At 37.6% G+C, this 20,713-nt stretch overlaps 1 protein-coding gene across 3 annotated transcripts; it reads right to left on the reverse strand.

The window, feature by feature from the left end:
* Positions 1 to 5,164: 5,164 nt before the first annotated feature.
* uckl1a (uridine-cytidine kinase 1-like 1a) lies at positions 5,165 to 20,259 on the reverse strand. Of its 3 annotated transcripts, none has more exons than XM_028011418.1 (15): positions 20,077 to 20,255; positions 16,146 to 16,333; positions 15,084 to 15,190; positions 13,689 to 13,859; positions 12,468 to 12,539; positions 12,147 to 12,336; positions 12,011 to 12,072; positions 10,599 to 10,615; positions 9,317 to 9,415; positions 9,155 to 9,248; positions 8,232 to 8,294; positions 8,028 to 8,150; positions 7,733 to 7,840; positions 6,516 to 6,672; positions 5,165 to 5,650 (listed from the first exon to the last, which is right to left on the reverse strand). In XM_028011418.1, the coding sequence occupies exons 1-15, from the start codon at positions 20,208 to 20,210 to the stop codon at positions 5,574 to 5,576; spliced, it is 1,662 nt and encodes a 553-aa protein (XP_027867219.1). In that variant the 5' UTR covers positions 20,211 to 20,255; the 3' UTR covers positions 5,165 to 5,573. The 3 variants fall into 3 exon arrangements, with proteins under 3 accessions (XP_027867219.1, XP_027867220.1, XP_027867221.1); XM_028011419.1 differs by lacking the exon at positions 20,077 to 20,255 and adding an exon at positions 17,312 to 17,746; XM_028011420.1 differs by lacking the exon at positions 7,733 to 7,840 and having other exon boundaries at positions 20,077 to 20,259.
* Between the last annotated feature and the right edge of the window lie 454 nt (positions 20,260 to 20,713).

The raw sequence follows: 20,713 nt of genomic DNA on the forward strand, positions 1-20,713 counted from the left end.
GATTACTATTCATGAAATGTCAAGTCAAGTTTATACTTTTGTAATAAAGTGGCACTTTAAAAAAAAACAAAAAAAACGTTTTATTTCATAGTCTCGCTTATTAAAAAGTGGAGGGAGAAGCAAGCAGGAAGCTTTTCTGATCCTAAAAGCTGCCAGGAGATTTCTATTTTTAGATTTTTAAAAGGAGGAAAACTATTTGTAAACCTTTTTATTTCTATTTCTGGCATCATTTTAGAAATGCTTCTCTTCTGCACAACTTTAAATGGGATAGATCAGAAGTTTTGGAGTGAGGTTTTGTTTAAAGGTTATAAGCAGTTGGTGTCTACTTGTGAATGGAAATCATTTTTCAGAATAATTTCACACCTGAGTTGAGCTTGACTTGATGTGGTTTGCTAATTGTTTGTGCCAACAACTAGATTAGGATTTTTTTGTCTAATTCATTTTATGCACAAATACAAAAGCTAAGTTGCCCAGAAATAAAATGGCGTATACCTGCAACTTCAAATCAATTCAAAAACTCCAATCGACATTTAAGAGAATTAAATGTAGCTCAGAAAGGATCTCCTGTAGCAGTCTGTGTTACTGTCGATCAGAAGAAGTCCTGCTGGAAGACACTTTTGTTTTTTAACCATCTCACAAAGCGAATGCAGAGTGTCTGTAATTTTCTTGCTTTTAAGAAGAATCCTTCTTTGCACAATAATCCCTAGATGCACTTTCACTATTTTCATATGCACGCAGCCATATTGGATTTTCAACATAGTGTTGTTTCATAACGTCCAGTTAGTATTCCAACTTCAGGGGGTTCTCCTGATGCATTTCAGGTGAGAATATTGAAAGAGAACGGACCAAGCTAACATCTAATAGTGACTAAAACCAAAACAGACTTCGGCCATTTTCAAACTTTTCAAACATTTGCATTGGAGGATTATTTACAAAGGAAATGAAGTCAGTCCTTTTCCTGTATGAAACTAAATTTCATACAATAAATCCCATATTTGGGAATCATCAGGGTCATTGTAGATAACCTCCAGGATGGTTACTAAAGCACCATTTTAACAAAACTGATATGGTGTTTTTTGAGATTGTCTGTTTTACCGTTGACTTCTCTGGGAACATCTGGACAACCAATAGCCACCGTTTACATCCGATGACTTTTGGTCAAATTTACAATAGTTGACTGTTTTATCTGGATGTTTTGTGGCAGAAGGACCTGGCCTGCTTACTGTCACAATCCACCAGGGGTCAGAAGTTGCTTTAAAGGTGACCTACTTTCCTTCCTTCACCAGGTTAGGGTAGCTCTATGGGAGATACAAATGTGTTCATTAGATTTTTTAACAAAATGATTCTTAGAGAATCAAATTTTAGTTTGGTCAGTTCTGCCCATTTTGAGCTCTTTTCAGAATGAGCTGTTTAGGGAAGCTCACTGGTTGGGCAGCTCACCGCTGTGGTTGCTAGGCGATGTGTTGCGTTTGGCTGGGGTTGCTAGGTAACGACGCAGTGCCCGTGGAATGTGGCTCAACAGTGAGGAGGTTTACAAAAAGGCTAGTTTTCCAGACACCAAAAATCATTGACTTATTGCCGAAAAGAAAACCTTTACATTGGAAGCTAAATGTTTTCTGTTTGCATCGTTTTCAAGAACTCTTTGAAGTCTCTTGAATTAATAGGAATTACACTAACATTTAATTTCCCTTTGGGATCAATAAAATATTTTTGAATGTGAATTTCCAAAAACATCAACATCTCATGGAAGACAATGTATCAATCGTCTTTTTGTAAATGTTTTATGTTTTTCCTTGTTTTAGAATCTAAAACCAGAAATAAACCGGTGATTCTTTAAAAATAGCCACAAATTTCATATTGTAAACATTAATAAGTTGTATTTTGATAAAAGGTTTTGTCTGAACGAGTTTCTACTCTTTGGTTCTTAAAGGCTGCAGACAGAAGTAGGAGGTTCTAACTTTTTCATCAGCTAGATTTGTTAGATGTTTTTCTTTTTTGTTTATATCCTTTGTTCACAAAATAAAACAACTTTATTTTTAGTTCATTAATTCCAGTTAAATTACTTTCCTGTCCAGAAATGTACTAAATACAACAGATTAAACACAGATATGTGAATATTTCTTCATAAAAATGTGAACATTTCATCAAGTTCCTGCCAACAGCAATCATTATTTACAATAACTCTGAATAATCCGAACTGATATGAGTTACAACAACATTTAATGTCTCTTTGGGATCCATAAAGTATTTTAAATTTTTAATTTTACCCAGTTTTTACATGACTTTATAACCTTTTAACGGAACCTCAGTTTAACAATCTTAAGCTTTTAATTTAAGCTAACATTTAACAAAAATCTGTTTAGAGCTCCCGAGTGTGTGTGTTTATACGTGTGTGTGTGTGTGAATAGTGGGGTCTGCATCTGTGTTGCTGTGGACCGAGGAGGGTGGAGGGGAGGAATGAGAAAAAAAAAATAGGTCACCCCTTAAAACAAAAAGCTTGCAGTCAACATCGTAACCGTCTGCTGAATTTCCATTGGCTGGCCTGTCTCCATGGTAACAGGTTAACCTTGAGGCAGTAGTCACATGAGCGAGCCAGTCTTCTGCTGTCTTGGAGGATACAGAGCACGTCGTGTGACATCCCCGTCCACGGTGCCAGCCAGTCACGGTGGGTTGGAGGAAAAAACCAAACAAAAACAAAACAAAACACGGGGCGCCGCTCAGACTGTAGGTGTGAAGACGACACGACATTCACAGCTCCGGTGATGCGCGATAATCTCCCTGTGAGCAGCGTGAATGGCTGAATGAATGAATGCATGAATGAGGAGCTGAGACTGCCTTAAAGTGGGAGATTACCCGATAACAGGGAGCATCACCAGAAGTGGGTTTTATGGCGTGAACACAGCAGAGTGGAGCAAACAGTGCTGGTCATAAAAACCTCCAAAAACAACCTGAATGTTGTTATAGTCCAAGCTTTTTACAGTTTGTAAAGCACAAAACAGAGAATTTAGCACCTAAAATAACAAATTAAATATATTTCCAAATGTTTTATATGTAATTCGGGTGTGTAAATGTTTCTTCTGTGTTTTTACAGAACGCATTAGTGGAAGGAGCAGGGAGAACAGGAGATTTCTCCCTGGAAAGAGGGATTAGCCTGAACGACACTGCCCCCTGCAGGCCGAACAGTGTACTGCAGCCAGGGAGAGCAGGGCGGCCTGCGTGTGAACCCTGCGAGTCTGAGGAGGTAAAAATATTCAGCTGCCAGCCTGTGACCGTCCGTGACCTCAGATGGGAGCTTCTCAGTTCAAGCAGTGGTTTCTACTAGTGTGAGTGCAGAGAAAACTGCATACAGGCTCAGATCCCCCTCTCTCTCGCTCTACGGAAGAGGATTAGGACAAAAACAAAACAAAACAAGCAAACAAAAAAAACATTGGATTTAATGTCAGAATTCTGAGTTTAACCTAAGAACTAGGGTTTTTTTCCTCTAGAATTTCAACTTCAATTTCTGAATTTCTTTCTCTGGATTATGACTTTTTTTTTGTCAGAATTCTGACTCTTTTGGAATTCCAAATAATGTCAGAATTGTGGTTTTTTTTTCAGACAGCTAAAAATCTAAATTCTTTAATCCAAGAATTCTGACTTTTTCTCAGAATTCTGACTTTTTCTCAGAATTCTGACTTTTTTCTTAGAATTCCGAATTTTTTTCTCTCAGAAGTTTTACTTTTTTTGGAATTCCGATTAAGGTCAGAATTATGGATTTTTTTTCTCAGAATTCCTATTTTAATCTAAAAATTCCAAGTTTTTTCTTAGTATTGAATTTTTTTGTCTCAGAATTCTGATTTTTTCCCCCCTTAATAATCAGAATTTCTTAAATTTTTCACCTTTAGGCAAATCTGATCTTAAAACTCAAATCTACCAAATACATTTATGACAAGAGTGTCAAAAATGGATAAAATGCAGGTTTATAAATCCTAAAACAAGAAATAAACAGTTTTGCCATTATTTTCATGTACTAACAATATAATTGACATAAAATTAGCAATGTTTGTTAATTTGCATCTTGACATGTTTGGTTATTAGAACATTTTCCAGCATCTTTGTGTCTCCAAATCTCTCAGTTTTGGCGCCTTGGTCACAACATTTTTTTTTTAATCAAGAGTCGGCATCAAGGAGTCCATACCAATCGGCTGCATGTATTATTTGCATTTTATATGAATGCATGACTCCTGAAATATATTAACAACTGCTGTGTTGAACCAATGCAATGCGAGTGCAATATTGTACTCTTCTTGCAACCACAATTTTGATGTGAATCTCCAGAAAAATTAAAGAACTATTGCTATTTTCTCCACTTGTTTGCCCCATGAGAGCATCAATATATAGTAAATTAAAAAAGTATGATTAAATGCAGACACTGTGTGAAATTTAGTGATATAAATCTCACTTTTTTAAGTAAGTGGCGTCCTCAAGGAGTCTATTGGGAATGTTTTCAAGGACAATATTTGAGTTTGTGGTGCCATGAATACCGTCAAAAACATACAGTTACCTAAAAAATAAGAAATGAAATAGTTTTTAAAAATTATTTCTATCGTTATCACAATAGCACCACAAAATATTGTGATAAAATTCAAATTCCATGACACATTATTAAACCATTTCATTTGAATATGTTGCTGGAGATGAGAAAACTTTTACGTAAATGCTCTTTCGTCATTATTTAATCTTATTGGAATGAGATGAAATCTTTAAGGCTCCAATAAATTTCACACAAAATCCAAATGTCCCAAACGTTTTGTGAATAGTGCACAGCAGACAGAGTACACTGCAAAACCCCAAAAGCTTTCAAAGTAATTCTGGTTTAGTTTTACTGCAAATATTTTTCATACATGTGAAATAAGACAAAACTAACTTATAAGTAACTTTTCATCAAGAAACATGAGCTTGTTTTAGGTCAATAAATCCCTAATATTGATGAAAAAGTTCTAGTTCCCTGGCAGATTATGTCACTTGTAGAAATACATTTTATAAGTTAAATAATCAAAGTCCTTTTTCATCAATATTACGGAATTATTTACTTTAAACAAGCTCATATAAAAGCTTGTTGATACGTTATTTACAAATTAGTTGTTTATTTCAGGTGTACTAAGATATTTTCTCTGACCATAAATACTTAGTAAGTAACTTTAGCAGCTAAGTTTTAATATTTTTGCATAGCTTTTTTTTTATGTTACATGAAGGTGCAGCATTTCTTGGAAATGAAGACACATAATTATATAACATGCTAAACAAAAAACAAAATGAACATTACAGTGATCTTATGTTTTTCCTGTTGACATTTGTTCTGTTACATTAAACCTAAAAATTATATAAATCTGCAAATTTCAAGCATGTTCAGTTTAATTCATTCATATCCTGGTTTAGATTATGAAATAAATGGGATTATTGCAATGCAGGTGATGGCACCAATCTCTATAGAAATATTCAGCACATTTGTAGCTGTTTTATAATACAAAAAATGGTCTGCAGTGTGTAAAATTAATATAAGAATATATTTGGTGTCTGTGCATTAATCAGAGTCACACTGACTCCTGGTTCTCTTCATCGCTCCAACCAACCGACCCGTCCGTCCCAAAGTACCGGTCCCCAAAGTCTCCTGAAAACACACAGCGGAGAAATGGCAAACAGAAAGGAAAAGGAGCAGCATTAAAAAATTTTTTACTAAACACATGCAGAAGTTTTTCATAAAATACACACAAATATAAAACCTATAATCATTTTTCATTTAAAACAGAAAACCAATCATTATTTCTACTGCTACTATTTACTGTAATGTTTACTATTATTATGGTTACAGTAATGTTCTATATTTTCTAGAGTTTTACCCCAGTTTACTTTTTTATTTAGGATAACAAGGTGTAAAAAGAGAAATACAGGATTTTAATGCTTTAAAAGTTTGAACGTAATTTAACACAAGTTATTTTTTACATAAGACGGTTCCAATCCAAACGTGTGTTTTTGATGGTTGAAGATTAGTCACAATTTCATCAACAACATATTCCTAGTTAAAGCTGCAGTCAGATCTAGGTTTTTTTTAGAGTTTTGTAAGCACAACGCTCTTTTTGTTGTCAAGAATGGCTTTTAGCAATGCTTAGAAAAACAATTTTGCGACAATATTCATTTATATTTTCAATATTTAAAGTTGCAGAGCTCTAAAATTTTTTGTCCTTTAAAATGATCAAATTCAGATTTCCATATGGAGGTCTGTAATGGACGAGACCTCCGTGACTCGGACTGAAACTTTACTTAAATCTCATAAAAAGCTGCAGCTTTGTTAACAAACGTCACATTTGATGTCTTAGCAACGTTTTATTTTATCCTCTTTTTAGCATGCAGTTCTTCTAAAGGAGATTTAGTTTTACTAATTATAGCGTTTGAGGTTGCTAGTGGTAACTAGCTGCTACCCATCTCTGTTAAAATGAGATGGGTGAATTGAAACTTAAATGTATGTGGCTGCTTACCGATACCAGGAATAACGTGGAAGGATCCGTCCAGGTCCTTGTCCACAGCGGTGGTGATGATCTTGACCTTTGGGAAGGCGTAGGCCACAGAGTGCACTCCCAGTTCAGCCATCAGCAGCGACACCAGCATGATCTTTTCTTCCTGAACCTCATGATCCTGCTCAGACACACACAACAGAGGGACACAGCGGTCAGTGGTTATGTAATCATTTAAAAAAATGTCTTCCAAACACTGTACTAATCAAACTCACCAACTAACGATGCAAATCGATTAACAGTTTATTATATTAACATTTGTTTCACTCGATACGCTTAGACCTTCTTTTAGTATTGTCGTTTTGCCGCCATCCAGCAGAGGGCGCCGCTGGTCATTCTGAGCCGTTAATATAGAAACAAAGATGGCGGCGGAGCTATAGCACGACTGGAAAGAGAAACGGTCTAAACCAGTAAACGGTCCGGTGTGGGGTGGAAAATGCACTTTATGATGTTATGTTTTGAAATATAAACTCTCGACAAACTCATGAAGTTGTTATCTTAGTAGCTCTTATTCAGCCGAGCTGCTTCAACTTTATTAATCAAATATTATAGACGTGCTACAAAGACGAGGATGTGATTACAGAAAAGCAGAGGACGCAGAAAATATGTAAAATGATGTGGGGGAAACATGATGATTTTGAGAGCTGTCGTGAGTTAATTCATATAATGGAAAGAAACTTTTACACTCCTTCAAGAGCAACCAGAGACAGTACTTCTGTTTGAACATCTCTCTGTTTCACATATTATTTTCATCGTTCGTTTTTCTATTCTGTAACCTAAGAGATTTTTAAAATATATCTAGGTTTAATAATGTGGAAAACCCCCACAACTTTATATTTATTCAGTCAATATTTAATAGAGAGGATGACACAAAATAATGTTAAAATTTAAAGAATATTTTTGAAATTCAGCATTATGGAAAATGTAAGAAAAGAATTTCAACTTTTGGAGCTCAGAAAAGTCCTTTTTTTATAGAAAATTTCTGAGATTAATCTAAAAGTTTTGGAATCTTTTGGTGGAAATTTATTGCTCCTTTTTTATTTTCTACCTACAAATGTCCAAATGAACCATCATTCGATTGATAAGCGCAATCAACTTTAGACGAACTCATTAATCAATAACTTGCATCCCTATCACCAACCAAAGTGAGTGAGATTGGCTCATAGCTAATCTCCACCCACCAGCAGAACCCGGACCGCCATCATGGCCGCGGCGCCGGTGGAGACGGTACTGTCCATCAGGATGACGTGATCCTCGCTGATGTCTTTGGGCAAGCGCAGGTAGTGCAGCTGGCCAGGCCAGAGCGGTTGCCACGGTTACAGGCACAGGACAGGTAGTTACCATGGAGACAAGCATCACCAGGAAGAATTTATATATATATATATATATAAATATAAAAGAACAATGGTGGAAAGTCATTTTGAGACGCTGTGTAGAATGGCAAACGGGTCGGATCGGGTCGAGAGTTTCCGCTACCTCTGGCTCGCCGGAGTCCATGTTGGTCTGGATCAGGATCTTCCCAATGCGGACGTCCTTGCACACGGCCCTCAGGGCGGGTTCCATGGTCTCTCCTGCCCTCAGGATGGAGACGCCGGTGATCTGCGGAGGCGAGGAAGAGGAAGTGGAGTGAAGGCGAGGAGAGGAGAACGCTCCACAGGAAGTCAAGAGAACGTCGCTCACTCCTTTCCCCTTGTAACTGCGCCCGTCGTAGTCCGGGCCTTGCGGAGTCTGAACTGCACAAGGCTGCAGAAAGAAACAACAAAAAGAGAAGCACACAGGAAAGTTGTTGGTTTTGAGCTGACATGGACTGTAGCAGGTAGAGCATCCAAAAAATTTACTCTAGTGAAAGTAAAGGTGGCCATCCTAGAAATGAATCCAGTAAGTGTAAAATAGTATAAATATTTGGTAAAAACGCACTACTTCAACATTTTAAACTCAAAAAAGTAAAAGAAAAAAGTATTTGGTAAAAATATATCACTCTGATTAATCATTTAATATAAAAAAATACATAATCAGACGGACCAAAATAAAAGTATATGTTGAACTTTTGGCATTTTAAGGATCAAAGTGAAAATAATTCATATAAATAATATAACCACAAAATAACAAAATCAGGAAAAAGAAACATTTGTCTGAATTAATTTCTTTAAATATGAAACTTAGAAACTGCAGCTTTGTGTCTGTTTGTTTCAGCAAGATGTTTTACGTTAATAATTGCTTAATATTGATGAATAAGTTCCAGTTTCACTGACAAATTATGTCATTTAAAACCAGTCACTTTTACCATGTTATAAATGAAATAACCTACCAGTAGAACTAGTACTTTTTAATAAATTTTTAGCCATTATTGACTTAATACAAACTTCTATATTTTTGCTGAAAAGCTACTTGTAAATTAGTTTTGTCTCATTTCAAGTGTACTAAGATAGTTGCACCAGAAACTAAACCAAAAATGCTTAGTAAGATTTTGTGTTTTTGCAGTGAATCGACTCCAGAACACTTTGGTTAAAGAAAAATAAGAAAATCAGTCAACTCAAGGACAGCAGGGTACTTAAAATGCAAGGCTGCATGTTTTGAACATCCGTTTTCTAATTTAAACCCACCTGAGAGGGTAGAAAAGTCAGAGCATGTTCGATGAGAAGACGCATTAATCTCTTTGAGTAGAAGATGAACTCATCTCGGCTCGTCTCTCTGTTCCTGCAGCAGAGAAACAACCTTCAGCTTAAAGTATGTAATTCTTCACGTGAACCTGCGTGTCGTCGTACCTGATGATGGTGTGCAGGCCGCGGACCTGCGGCGAGTTCTCCAGCACGCTGAGCGTCTGAGGCAGCGGCTGCGTCTGCTGGACCGAGGCGAGCAGAGCTCTGGAGAAAAAAATATGAAGAAAAACGGTTTTACTTTTATTTACTCTGATAGAAATTCAAAGTCCAGCCACAAGTTTAGATACACTCACCTTAGGACTCAGTACATTTTAAAAGCATGAAATGGATACAAATGTTTGAATTTCCACTGGATATTTGATCAGAATCAGCAGTATCAGAATAAGATTTATTGACCAAGATTGTGTGCAAAAACAAGGAATCTGACTTTGGTTTTAAAGCGTTCAGGCCTAAATTATAAATATATAAACCTCAGAGGAAATAAAATAAGATTTTGCAGCCATTTTATACGCAAAATGAGTAAAATAGGATTGTTGTTGTCCAAATATGTTTAATTCGCTTCCCGGTAGAGTAGCTAACCCTTCTAGCTGTTCATCAGAGTGAAATCTGACAAGTATTTTATGTTTATTTTCTAGTGCAAATATGTTAATACACTTGAAATAAGACAAAACAAAATAACAAGAAACTTTTCAGCAAGATGGGAGCTTGTTATACATCAATAGTTCCTTTCTATAGATGAAAAAGAACTAGGGAAAATGTCCTGTTATAAGTAAAATAATCTGACAATGGAGCTAGTACTTTTTCATTAATATTAAGAAAATATTAACTTAAAAAACGCTCCAATCTCTTGGTAAAAAGTTACTTGTAATTCAGTTTTGTCTTATTTTATGTTTGCTAAGATATTTTCACAAGAAACTCGACCCAACTTGGTACGATTTAGTGTTATTGAAGTGTATCTACCATCTGTGTAGCACCGATTTGAAGGTAAATGTCCAACTGGAATGTGTCCAGAATGTGTGGGGTCTGCAGGGATGTTGTCGGCCCTTTTCCTGACCCTAGACCTCTACAACTCCTGGACGGAGGGAAAAAATTTGTTTTTGTTCTTGTTTCATCTGTCTGAGGGAGATTTGTTGGATGTTCAGAAGCAACCAACAAATTCCCTCTGAGAAAAGTTTAATGGTTCAACAAAACAAGAACAACAATATAGTTCATGATCACTCAAAAGAAAATAAATCCTTAAAAGTCCAATATTAATAAGATATTTGTACATATGAAGAATGTGTGTAAACGTCTGACTACGTGAAGGTCAAAGTGCACACAGAGGCAATAAATCTGCCATCGAGTCAAGTTGTAGTTGCTGGGGAAGCTAAAATATGTTTCAGCGTACCTGACACTGAGCTCACGCTGCACAAAGAGAAAAGAAATTAAATGAAAAGACAAAGAAAATCAAGGCAAAGCAGAAAAGACTGTCATTAAAACATAATAACCCTACAAAAGTCCTGGATGAGACGGGCATTTAGATGCGTTTAAAGACCCAGTTCCAGTTTGAACAACGTGAAACTCACTCAAACTAAGTTAAAGATTGTGTTGAGGAAGGAAAACATCCAGAGATTATTAGTTTGGGATTTTTCTGGTCGATTTTTATGTCTCTACATATTGTTCATAAAATCTTCTAGGGCTGAAACAATTCCTCGAATGATTCGAGTCCCTCGATTATTAAAATTCCTGGAGGAAAATTTGCCTGCCTCGAAGCTCCATTAATTTATATGTTATTATTTAGCGCACCGTGTTCCTGCTGGGACTTTACTTGCATTGCACAGAGCTCTGGCTTCCACTTCTGTGTTGTTGACAAAAGCTAAGTGTTAGCGGCATAAGGTCCAATTTTCAAGTTCCCCAATCCGTGGGGATTTTACTGATTAATGATAACAGCTGGGTTTTCATCGTTTTTGGGGGATCAATAAACATCCTTAAAATGACTGGCGCGATGCCTGGAGTACGGCAGCCTTTTTCTTCCGGGAGCTGCTGGTTGAAAGCAAACAGCGGGAAGAGGCTGCGGGATTATTTATACAGGTGAGCAGATAGACTGAACATGGCGGGCGGCTCAGTAGTTGATGGTTACAGTGTAAGTGTAGCTTTATGGACGAACCGTACAATACATTTCATATCATCCCGTTCTGAACAAACGGGTGGCGGAGCGCATCTGGCGGTACATGGCTGGTAGATGAGTTTCTGAGTGTGACGAATGAAGGTGACGTAAATATCCCGTATTGCTCCCCCCGTTCTTACGTCCGTCCCCTGGTCTACCGGTCGTACATTAGGTTTGTTCTTTCGTCTTTCCCCCCTGGACTTAAGTTCATCTGCCCCCTGGTCTATTTCCTCCTATCCACCCCCATCTTACGCTCGTTCGCTCACCTGCCCCCCGGCCCAACTCCACGCGACATTTCCTGTATTCTCAAACCCAAAGCTTGACAGGTACTAAAGGCTAAAATAATACACTACAGAAATTTAAATATACATATTTGGAATAATAAAAAATAAACCAACAAGTTAACTTTTGTTCTAAAAAACAAAACTAGCTTTTTAGAAATTCAGAAAATGTATTAGTATTTGTAAAGTGTGGATTTGACTGAAGTTAATGATGAAATTTATAAACTAAAAAATTGTAAACTTTATGTTGATTTGTAATGTTTCTACAGCTTTAAAAGAGTTTTTTTTTGTTTTATAGTCACAAGTGAACCACAATAAAATAAAAGTGCGTAAGTTACATCTGTTGAACACATGGGGGCGCCACATGCTAACCTCCTCCAGCTGGCTGTGGACGTGCTGAACTATCAGATCGATGGCCACCATGTTCCCACCACCTTCACAAGAGAAACATAAGTCAGACGTTGCTGGAACATCGTTCCCTGTTCAAGATGGCCGCAGCGGCGCAAACCTCGAGGCACAACGATGTCGGCCAGCCTCATGGTGGGTTCAATGTACTGCTCAAAGGCAGGCTTCACAAACTTGTTGTACTGCTTGATGACGCCTTCAATGTCCCGGCCGCGCTCTGTGATGTCCCTGCGGAGCCGGCGGACGAGTCGGATGTCTGAGTCTGTGTCCACAAAGATTTTCATATCCAGCAGCTGCAGACGGGCAGAAAGAGAAACACCTTCAGTCGCTCCGACTTCAGCAGAGCTGCAGCAAAAAACAGCAGCTTCTGATTATTTCACAGAGAGTTCTTCAAATATGGAGGAATGAAAGATGTGCTGCATACCTGAAGAAGCTCTTTGTCTACAAAAGACATTATTCCCTCGAATATGATAACACTCGCGCCGTACACATTTTTCTGCAGAAAGAGAAAAAGCCAAAGTATGAGGAGGAGAAATGAAGAAAGCAGTGACAAGTCTGAGGGACAATTTAATTTCACTTTGCTTCTATAATCTCAAATTTAAAAATTCAGTCCTCAAACATACAACCGTACTTTCTTTTTCTTAAAATTATAAGACACATTTTTTATTTAGTTGTTACACACTGCAAAAAAACACAAAATCAAGTATGTTTGGTCCAATTTCTGCTGCCGATGCCCAACGTTTCAGCAAGATACAAGAGTTTGTTTTAATCTATAATTCCATAATATAGATTAAAAAGTCCAAGTTCCACTGGAAAATTATTTCACTTATGACGTGGTGAAAATATTTGTGCTCTCAAGAGGGAAAAAATGTTGACTTTTAATTAATCTGATGTTTACAAGTTTACATGAACTCATCTTGGGCTTGAATAAATCTTATAAGCATTAATTGGGTGCAAATTTGTGAATCACCTGTGGATATTTCACCAAAATCAGCAAATTTAGAATCAGATTCATTGACCAAGAATGTGTGCACAAACAAGGAAAGTATACATTTATTAACTTTAGAGGAATAAATAAGGATAAAGGAACAATATGCATGCATTGCAGCTATTTTTAATATATAAAGTGAGAAAAATAGGATTTTTGTTTATTTTTGCTTCATGGTGAAGTAGCTATCCCCTCTAGCTGTAATGTGTTCATTGTGCTCATCAGAAAGAGACACTACACTGTAAAAACACAAAATCTTACAAGGTATTTTGGCCTAGTTTCTAGAGCAAATACCTTAATACACTTGAAATAAGACTAAATTAATTTAGAATTGAATTTTCAGCAGAATAAGAGCTTGTTTTGAGTCAACAATTCCTTAATATTGAATAAAAAAGTACTAGTTCCACTGGCTGACTATTTCACTGATAACATGGGAAAAATGTCTTATTATAAGTGAAATAATCAGCCAGTGGAGCTAGAATGGTTTCATCAATATTAAGAAATTATTTAGTTAAAACAAGCTCCTATATCTTGCTGAAAAGTCACATATAAGTTAGATATTTGCAGTAGAAACTAGACAAAAATATTTGGTTGATTTTGTATTTTTTGCAGTGCAGTAATAAATACGCTTTTATCCATGATCAGAGCAACACGTACCCAGTCTTTCTGCCTCCCATGCGTGGTGAAGTCATACACTGGGATCTTGACGCTCTTTCCCTGCTTCAGCTTTCGCAGTGTGGCCACCAGCAGCTCAAAGTCGAACGCCCCCGGATGGTCAAAGTTGTAGTCGTTCTGCGCTGCCAGGAGCTGCTCCTCTGGGGATAAAACCTGCAGCAAACACAGCATGGAGGCCTCTTCAAGACGCCGGGAAGCCTCAGGAAAACAAGCAGCTCTTTGGTAAATCATTCTAACTACTCGTAACACCAGAATCTCTGCTATTTGGTCCACGATCAAACAGAGTCTAATGGACTATCAAGTGATGTAGATTCACATTTTGTACGTTTCTGTTGCTTCGTTTGGGTTTCTACTGCTTCTACAAACAGCCAAAGCACTTAAAAAAACGTGTGGATGGTTTTTTTTGTCAGTAAGTTAATGTTTTTGGGTGTTTGGAAAATGAGCCATTTCAGAAACCTCCGGAATCTAATGTCACAAATCAGCAGGCACTGCCCGTCACCTAGCAACCACAGCCAAGCCCAGCCGTTACCTAGCAACCAAAGCTGAGTTCCAGGGCCAGCTGGGGTTTTTTTAAGAATCAAAATTCCTTCCTTTCTTTTTAGCACAATGAAATTTAAAAAATAGAAACCCTCAAAGGCATGTCAAATAAATAAATAAAATAATAATAAATATAAAAAATAAAGTAGAGACACACAGAAACAACTGGGATGTTAAGAAAAATTAAATTAATAAATGATGGTCAGGTTTTAGATGAATTATCTGTGTTTAAAGCAACAACAACAGCAGCTCTTGGGCCTTAGCTGTTTTTTTTGTTTGTTTGTTTTGTTGTGCTGTACAATGGCTGCTGAAAAAGATAAGTGTTTGGTTGTTGACTTACCAGAAACTTGCTGCATTTTTGTTGGTTGTCCAGGAGGCTTTACTAATGCTTTTCAAAGATGTACGGTTGTATAATTGGGAATCTAATTGCGTCAATTTTCACGTGCGAGTGTAAATGTTGAGTCGCTAGCAGAAGCTTATTTGGATTTAAAATGACACGATGCACCAAAACAGGTCATTCTGACAGGAGCTCAAACTGAGCAGAGTAAAATCAAATTTTTTTAAGAATAATTTTATGCAAAAGAATGTAACAAACATGCTTTGTAAAGCCCATAGATCTATCCTAACCTGTTCACTTTTAATAGCAGCAATGGTATAAACATACATGATACATGCAGACAAACAGAAAGCGTGACGGCTTGTTAAATGGTTCTGTGACTGAAAACATCGGCATAACAAAACAGCAAGAGGATGAAAATACTTCCTTCTAAAGACGATTTCTTCCTGCAGTAAATCCACATATAACCATGAGCAACGTATAGGAAAGGAAGAACTGCTCACCTTATAGAAAGAATCCATAGACAGAAGCACAACCCACGGCACATCGAGCGCCTCGATGATCTTGTTGGCCACAGTGGTCTTCCCTGAGGCACTGCCCCCACACAGCCCTGCAGACACAAAGATCTCAGCTTTTCTGGGTGAATCTAATGTTGTCTGGTGGTATGAATGACTGATTACATTAAAGTGTTCACGGACATCACAGCCGGCCCAAGGTATATGAGAGTTAAGCGGCTGCTTAGGGCCTCCACACCAACAGGGCGCCCCCAAAAACACCCAGCTAGCATGATAAAAAAAACTACATATTTAGAATAATTTTGTATTTTTGGACTCTATTGAATGCTCCAAATTACAGATAAAAGTACAGCAACATAATAAGCAATAAAGGTTCAAAGGAATGAGTGTCAACTTATTAAAAGATGTCATAAAATAATACAGTCTAAATGCTTTACACATGGAAAAACAATTTATATTATTGTTATATTTACTGTAAATTTACCATTTTGTTAGCTTATGTCACTTTCAAATAGTTAAGGTAATAAGGCAGACTTAAATACGACACTGCATTTTAAGATGTTCAAACAGAAAAATGGACACAAGCATTTTCTTTTCAGAGTGGAATCAGCTCCAGACTGAACTAAAGTTGTCAGATCTTATTTTGTTAGACTTTTTTCCAGTGGTTCTTAAAAACATTTCTAAGGGACTCTACATTGGTTTTAAACTTGCCCATATGTTTTAATTTGTTTCACTGTTGTGTAACCATGTTGTTATGTGTTGCAGATTTCTGATCAAGGAAAAAAAGAAAAATAATTTGTTTTAGTTCACTACTCCTGTAAAATCAACAGCTGTAATCACACTGGTATGATGTAAGCTAATTACAAATTATGCTAGCTGGTATGTCAGGAATGATAAAGGATCCGGTGTTGGCATGTTGTTATGTGGGGCCCAAAATGAAAATAGTGCTCAGGGCCCCCAAAGGATTTGGGCTGGCCCTGATGGACATGAAGAGAGAACGGTACAAAATGGTGGATTCTGTAACATGAAGGAGGAGAAACGGCGTCATACCGATGACAAAAGCCTCTTTGGACTGAGCGCCGTGCTCGTCGTACCAGGGAGGGCGGCCGGCGGTGTAGATGGTACGTGTGCCGGTGCGGAGCAGAGGTGGTTCTGTTTTACTCAGAGAGGTGGCGCTCTTCCTGCGGGGGGCCCCGGTGTGAGGCAGGAGCCGGTCCAGCGAGTCCTCTCCGCTCCCACTGCAGCACAGCAAGCAGCAGGCGGGTCAGAGACGATGCAGCAACAGATCTGATCTGATCCAGCTTTATCATCTACGGCAGCATTTCCAGAATAGCTTCAGCATTCAGCTTTGACTTCTGATGACATTTTTCACACAATAAATCCAAATGCTTGGTGATGCTGTGAGGTTAGTTTTTAATATTTCTCTCTCTAAAACAAACACAAGTCACATTTGCTTTGGTCTCATTCTCTTAGGGTTATGATGCATTTTTCCTGTCAAAATTAAAAACACGTAAAGACTGAAATGTCCAATTTCTTAGTTAAATCTAAACATCTGTGATGAATTGGGTAAAATTTCTGGAAGGCTTTTAAAGATGGGGAGAGAAAGAGGGACGGATGGACAGACGGATTGATTGATGGATGGATAGAAGGATGGATGGACGGACGGAAGGATTAATAGTTTGATGGATGGATGGATGAACAGTAATCTTAGGCTTATATTTCATTAGTGGACCTGAATTCAAAGTCCAAATAAAATGAAAACACGCATGCCAAACAAGATGGCCGCCCTGGGAGTGCTGCTATGAACTCTGGAAATCCAAGGAGTGCGTTGGTAAAAGCAAAGTTTAAAAAAGCCCAGATTTTACAAAAATTTTATTGCCAAAAGACAAATATTCAATCAACCGATATAGTAAATTTATCGCCCCGCCCTCATAGCGACGACACTTAGCCTGAATGTAGCTAGCAGAGCTGCTAGCTACATTCAGGCTCTTTCTCATTTTTTATGAGACATGAATGGAAATGAAAAAAAATGACTTTCCCATTTGAATCTGACACCGAGCCAAATTAATCCCACACCTAAATCCAGATCCTGCACTTCCCCTGACCTCTGGACGCACCGCGTTTAAATCTCTCTCCACATATGAAAACCGTCGTGGGGGGGGGGAAGCATTCCTCCCACCGGTGATGAGCAACAACACGGTCCAGTCAGCGCTTACCTGCGGTCGCTTCTCAGTGACCAGCACCCGGAGATTCGGGCTCCGGTGCAGTCAAGCAGAGACATATCCGATCCGCTCGACATCTCGCTGCTCTCTAGCCGGTCGGTTACCGTGGCAACCTCCTCGAAACAACACCCGGTGGGCCCTCGGCCGTGGAGGAACCTGTTGCTGTGTGCAGCTCGGCTCGCAGCCTGAACTATCACCGGTAAAGCTGCTCCACGCTGCTGCCACAGCGTGGGACGCTAAGAGGATCACTGACGGAAAAGAGCCGCTCGGCTGGTATAAATAGAGACACCTGGAGGACCAGGTGCTCTTCACGGGATGACCGCCGAGTCCAGAACACATCAGATTAAGGCTGCAGCTATGATTATTTTAGTCATCTATCGATTATTCTGATGACTAATCAACTAATCGCATTTTTAAAAAATCATTTTAACCACTTAAAACGGCAGTATGTAACTTTTATAAAGAATATGATTATTACATATTTGTTAAAACTGTCACAATGTCATAGCCAAATATTTTTATTCAAGTAACAGTAAAATGTGTCCAAGAAATTACTCAAGTAAGAGTGAAAAAGTATTTTTATTAAATATTAAAATGTCTATTCGAGTACTGAGTAACCGATCAAATTATCAATCATTTAATAAAATTACATAGTCAGACAGAACAAAATATAAAGTTAAGTGGAAATTTTGGTATTTTAAGGATGAAAATGACAATAATTCATATAAGTAACAAAAAAAAAAAAAAAAAAAAATCAGGCAAAATAATGATTTTTCCAAATTAGTTTTCCAATAAAAAATTCATAAAGGTTCAGCAAAAACTGCAGGTCTGTGTCTGGTGAAATTTTGGCTAAAACATGTTTGTTTTTCTCAGGGACGTGCGGTGAGGTTCATAGCTGGTGAGGCACTGACTTAATCAGATTTACAAATATAGACCCCCTGCATGTTGTTTATGTAAGGAAATTACGCGCATGTGGACAACGCTGGAGGGCAAAAAGACTATTTCCGTTCACTCAATCAAACTTGGACATGTAGATATTATTCCTTTCGTGCTGTGCTCCGCAGCGAAGGGAAAACCGTTAAAGTACAACTCAAAACCACGTCTTTGTCGCTCTCTGTATCAGCGCAGCTACGCGCAGACTCGTTGCCATAGCAACTGACAACAACGCCACAATAAAAAACACTCAAATATTTCCCACGCAAAAAGCAGAACATTCAGTCTGTTGCAGTAGTATTGTTTTAGTATTATTTTGCGATTATTATTTAATTGCTGTGGTAAGAGGAGAAAACTATAAATATATCGCTGCACTTGACTTTACTGTATGGCTAGCTCCATGGCTAGCTCGCTTACAGTATCTTACTCTGCAGTTGTGGAGTCACAATGTCTGGGATCATGAGCGCCCCCTGCCATGAGGCAAGAGAACTGCCTGCCTCACCTCGTTTCTGATCGCTCTTCAGCACATGAAACACCTTACGCACACAGTTGGTGACAAAAAAAAAACACTGTACATTATATATATAAGCTAAATTATGGAAAATCAGTTCATACATTAAATGTTTTTTAGCCATTTTATTGGCGACGTACAGACAGGAGGAACATGCTCTCAGAATGGCAGCCAGTGCAGTTAGCGAGAGGTTGCGCAATCCCAGGTGAGGCTCAGCTCGCTGCTGCCTCACCAGCTTCGCTTCCGAGCGTTTGAATGGGAAAATGCAGAAAATCAGCGATTTTGAAGTAAAAGTAATCTGAACTTTTTTAAATTAAATGAAAAATAGGTATAGTACAAACCACAAACCAGGGTGAAAATAGCAATATAAATGATTTTATCATTATTATTTTCCATGATTACAGGTGAGGCAGAGCCTCACCTGCCTCCCCTGACCGCATGTCACTGGTTTTTCTTTCAGTGGGTAGAAATACTTCAAAATAAAATTACTAAAGTAAAAGTAAAAAGTACAGCATAGTAAAAAGTACATTGTTTTAAAGTTACTCAAGTAAATGTCACTATAGTACCAACCAGCTATACCATGTGCACCATGTAAGTGTTTCACACTCTGTTATACAACAACAAATGAAAAAAAAAACAAATGATAATAATAAGATAACGGTAATAGTACCACAAAATATTGTGATAAAATTCCAATGTCGCCTACTGCTAGTATAGTACCAAAAAATTGTAATCAGGTAAGAGCATAGGAGATATATCAACATATATTTACTTAAGTAAAATATTCTGTTCAAATGTTCAGAACATCTGATTTAATATTTAAAACGTCATCAGAGAAAACTATGAAGTTATAAGCAAATTGGTTTATTTAAAAGACCAAAATAAAAAAAATGTTACACAAGCAGTACAACTACAGAATAACAAATTCAATCTGGATTAATATTTTAATCATGAACCCGAAACACAAACAGATTCATGTTATTCTCTTGGTGGATGGAGATCTAGAGGTTTCCTACCAATCTGTGACGTATGCCGTGACGTAATTCCCTTCACTTACTTTTAACTCCGTGTTTGATCAACAGCGATGTAAGTGAATAAATACACAATAATATCAACACTTAGTCGCAGCTGTTGTCACATGTGGATGACGGTTGTTTTGTTTGGATGAAGTAGCAGAAACAGAGGGGGTCAGTGTTACGTCACAGGATAACCAAGCTGTTGCGGAATGGATGCGGTTAATAAACACGTCATTATTTGTTTTCCTGTGTTTGTCATTTAAAAACAGGTAAAAGCAACGAATAGGAGCGGGGTGTACCTGTCCGAGCGGGAAGTCATTATTTTCCGTCTCTGCATCCGCCGGAATCCCGCATCGACTGCAGCCTTGAATGGAGTCCGTCTTAGGCACGCTGGAGGATTGTGGGTAATGTAGTCAATCAGAACCATCATCATTAATCCGTCTCCAGAGATTGGGCAGAGCAGACAAAAATTGTACTCAAATAAGAGGAACCCTACTTCAACTTATTTTACTCAAGTAAAAGTAAAAAGTAGCCATCCAAGAAATTACTCGAGTAAAAGTATTTGGTAAAAAAAAAATCTAAGTACTGAGTGACTGATCAAATTATTAAATGATTAATATTTAAAAATTACATAAGGTGGACCAAAATATAAGTGGATATTTTGGTATTTTAAGGATGAAAATGACAATAACTCATACAAGTAAAATAAAATACAAATTCAATAAAAAATAATCTAACAAAAACTGTAGGTGTGTGATTAATTTTTGTTTGTTTTTCTCCATTCAGTGGGTAGACAATCCAGAAATTTTACTCAGGAGTAGAAATACTTCATAACAAATTACTCAAGTAAAAGAACAGCGTAGTAAAAATACTCCTAAAAGTGTTTTTTATGTTTTCAAAAACGTTACTCAAGTAAATGTAACTGAGTAAATGTAG

The sequence above is a fragment of the Xiphophorus couchianus genome, chromosome 24, assembly GCF_001444195.1.
Source record: "Xiphophorus couchianus chromosome 24, X_couchianus-1.0, whole genome shotgun sequence".
Taxonomy (NCBI): domain Eukaryota; kingdom Metazoa; phylum Chordata; class Actinopteri; order Cyprinodontiformes; family Poeciliidae; genus Xiphophorus; species Xiphophorus couchianus.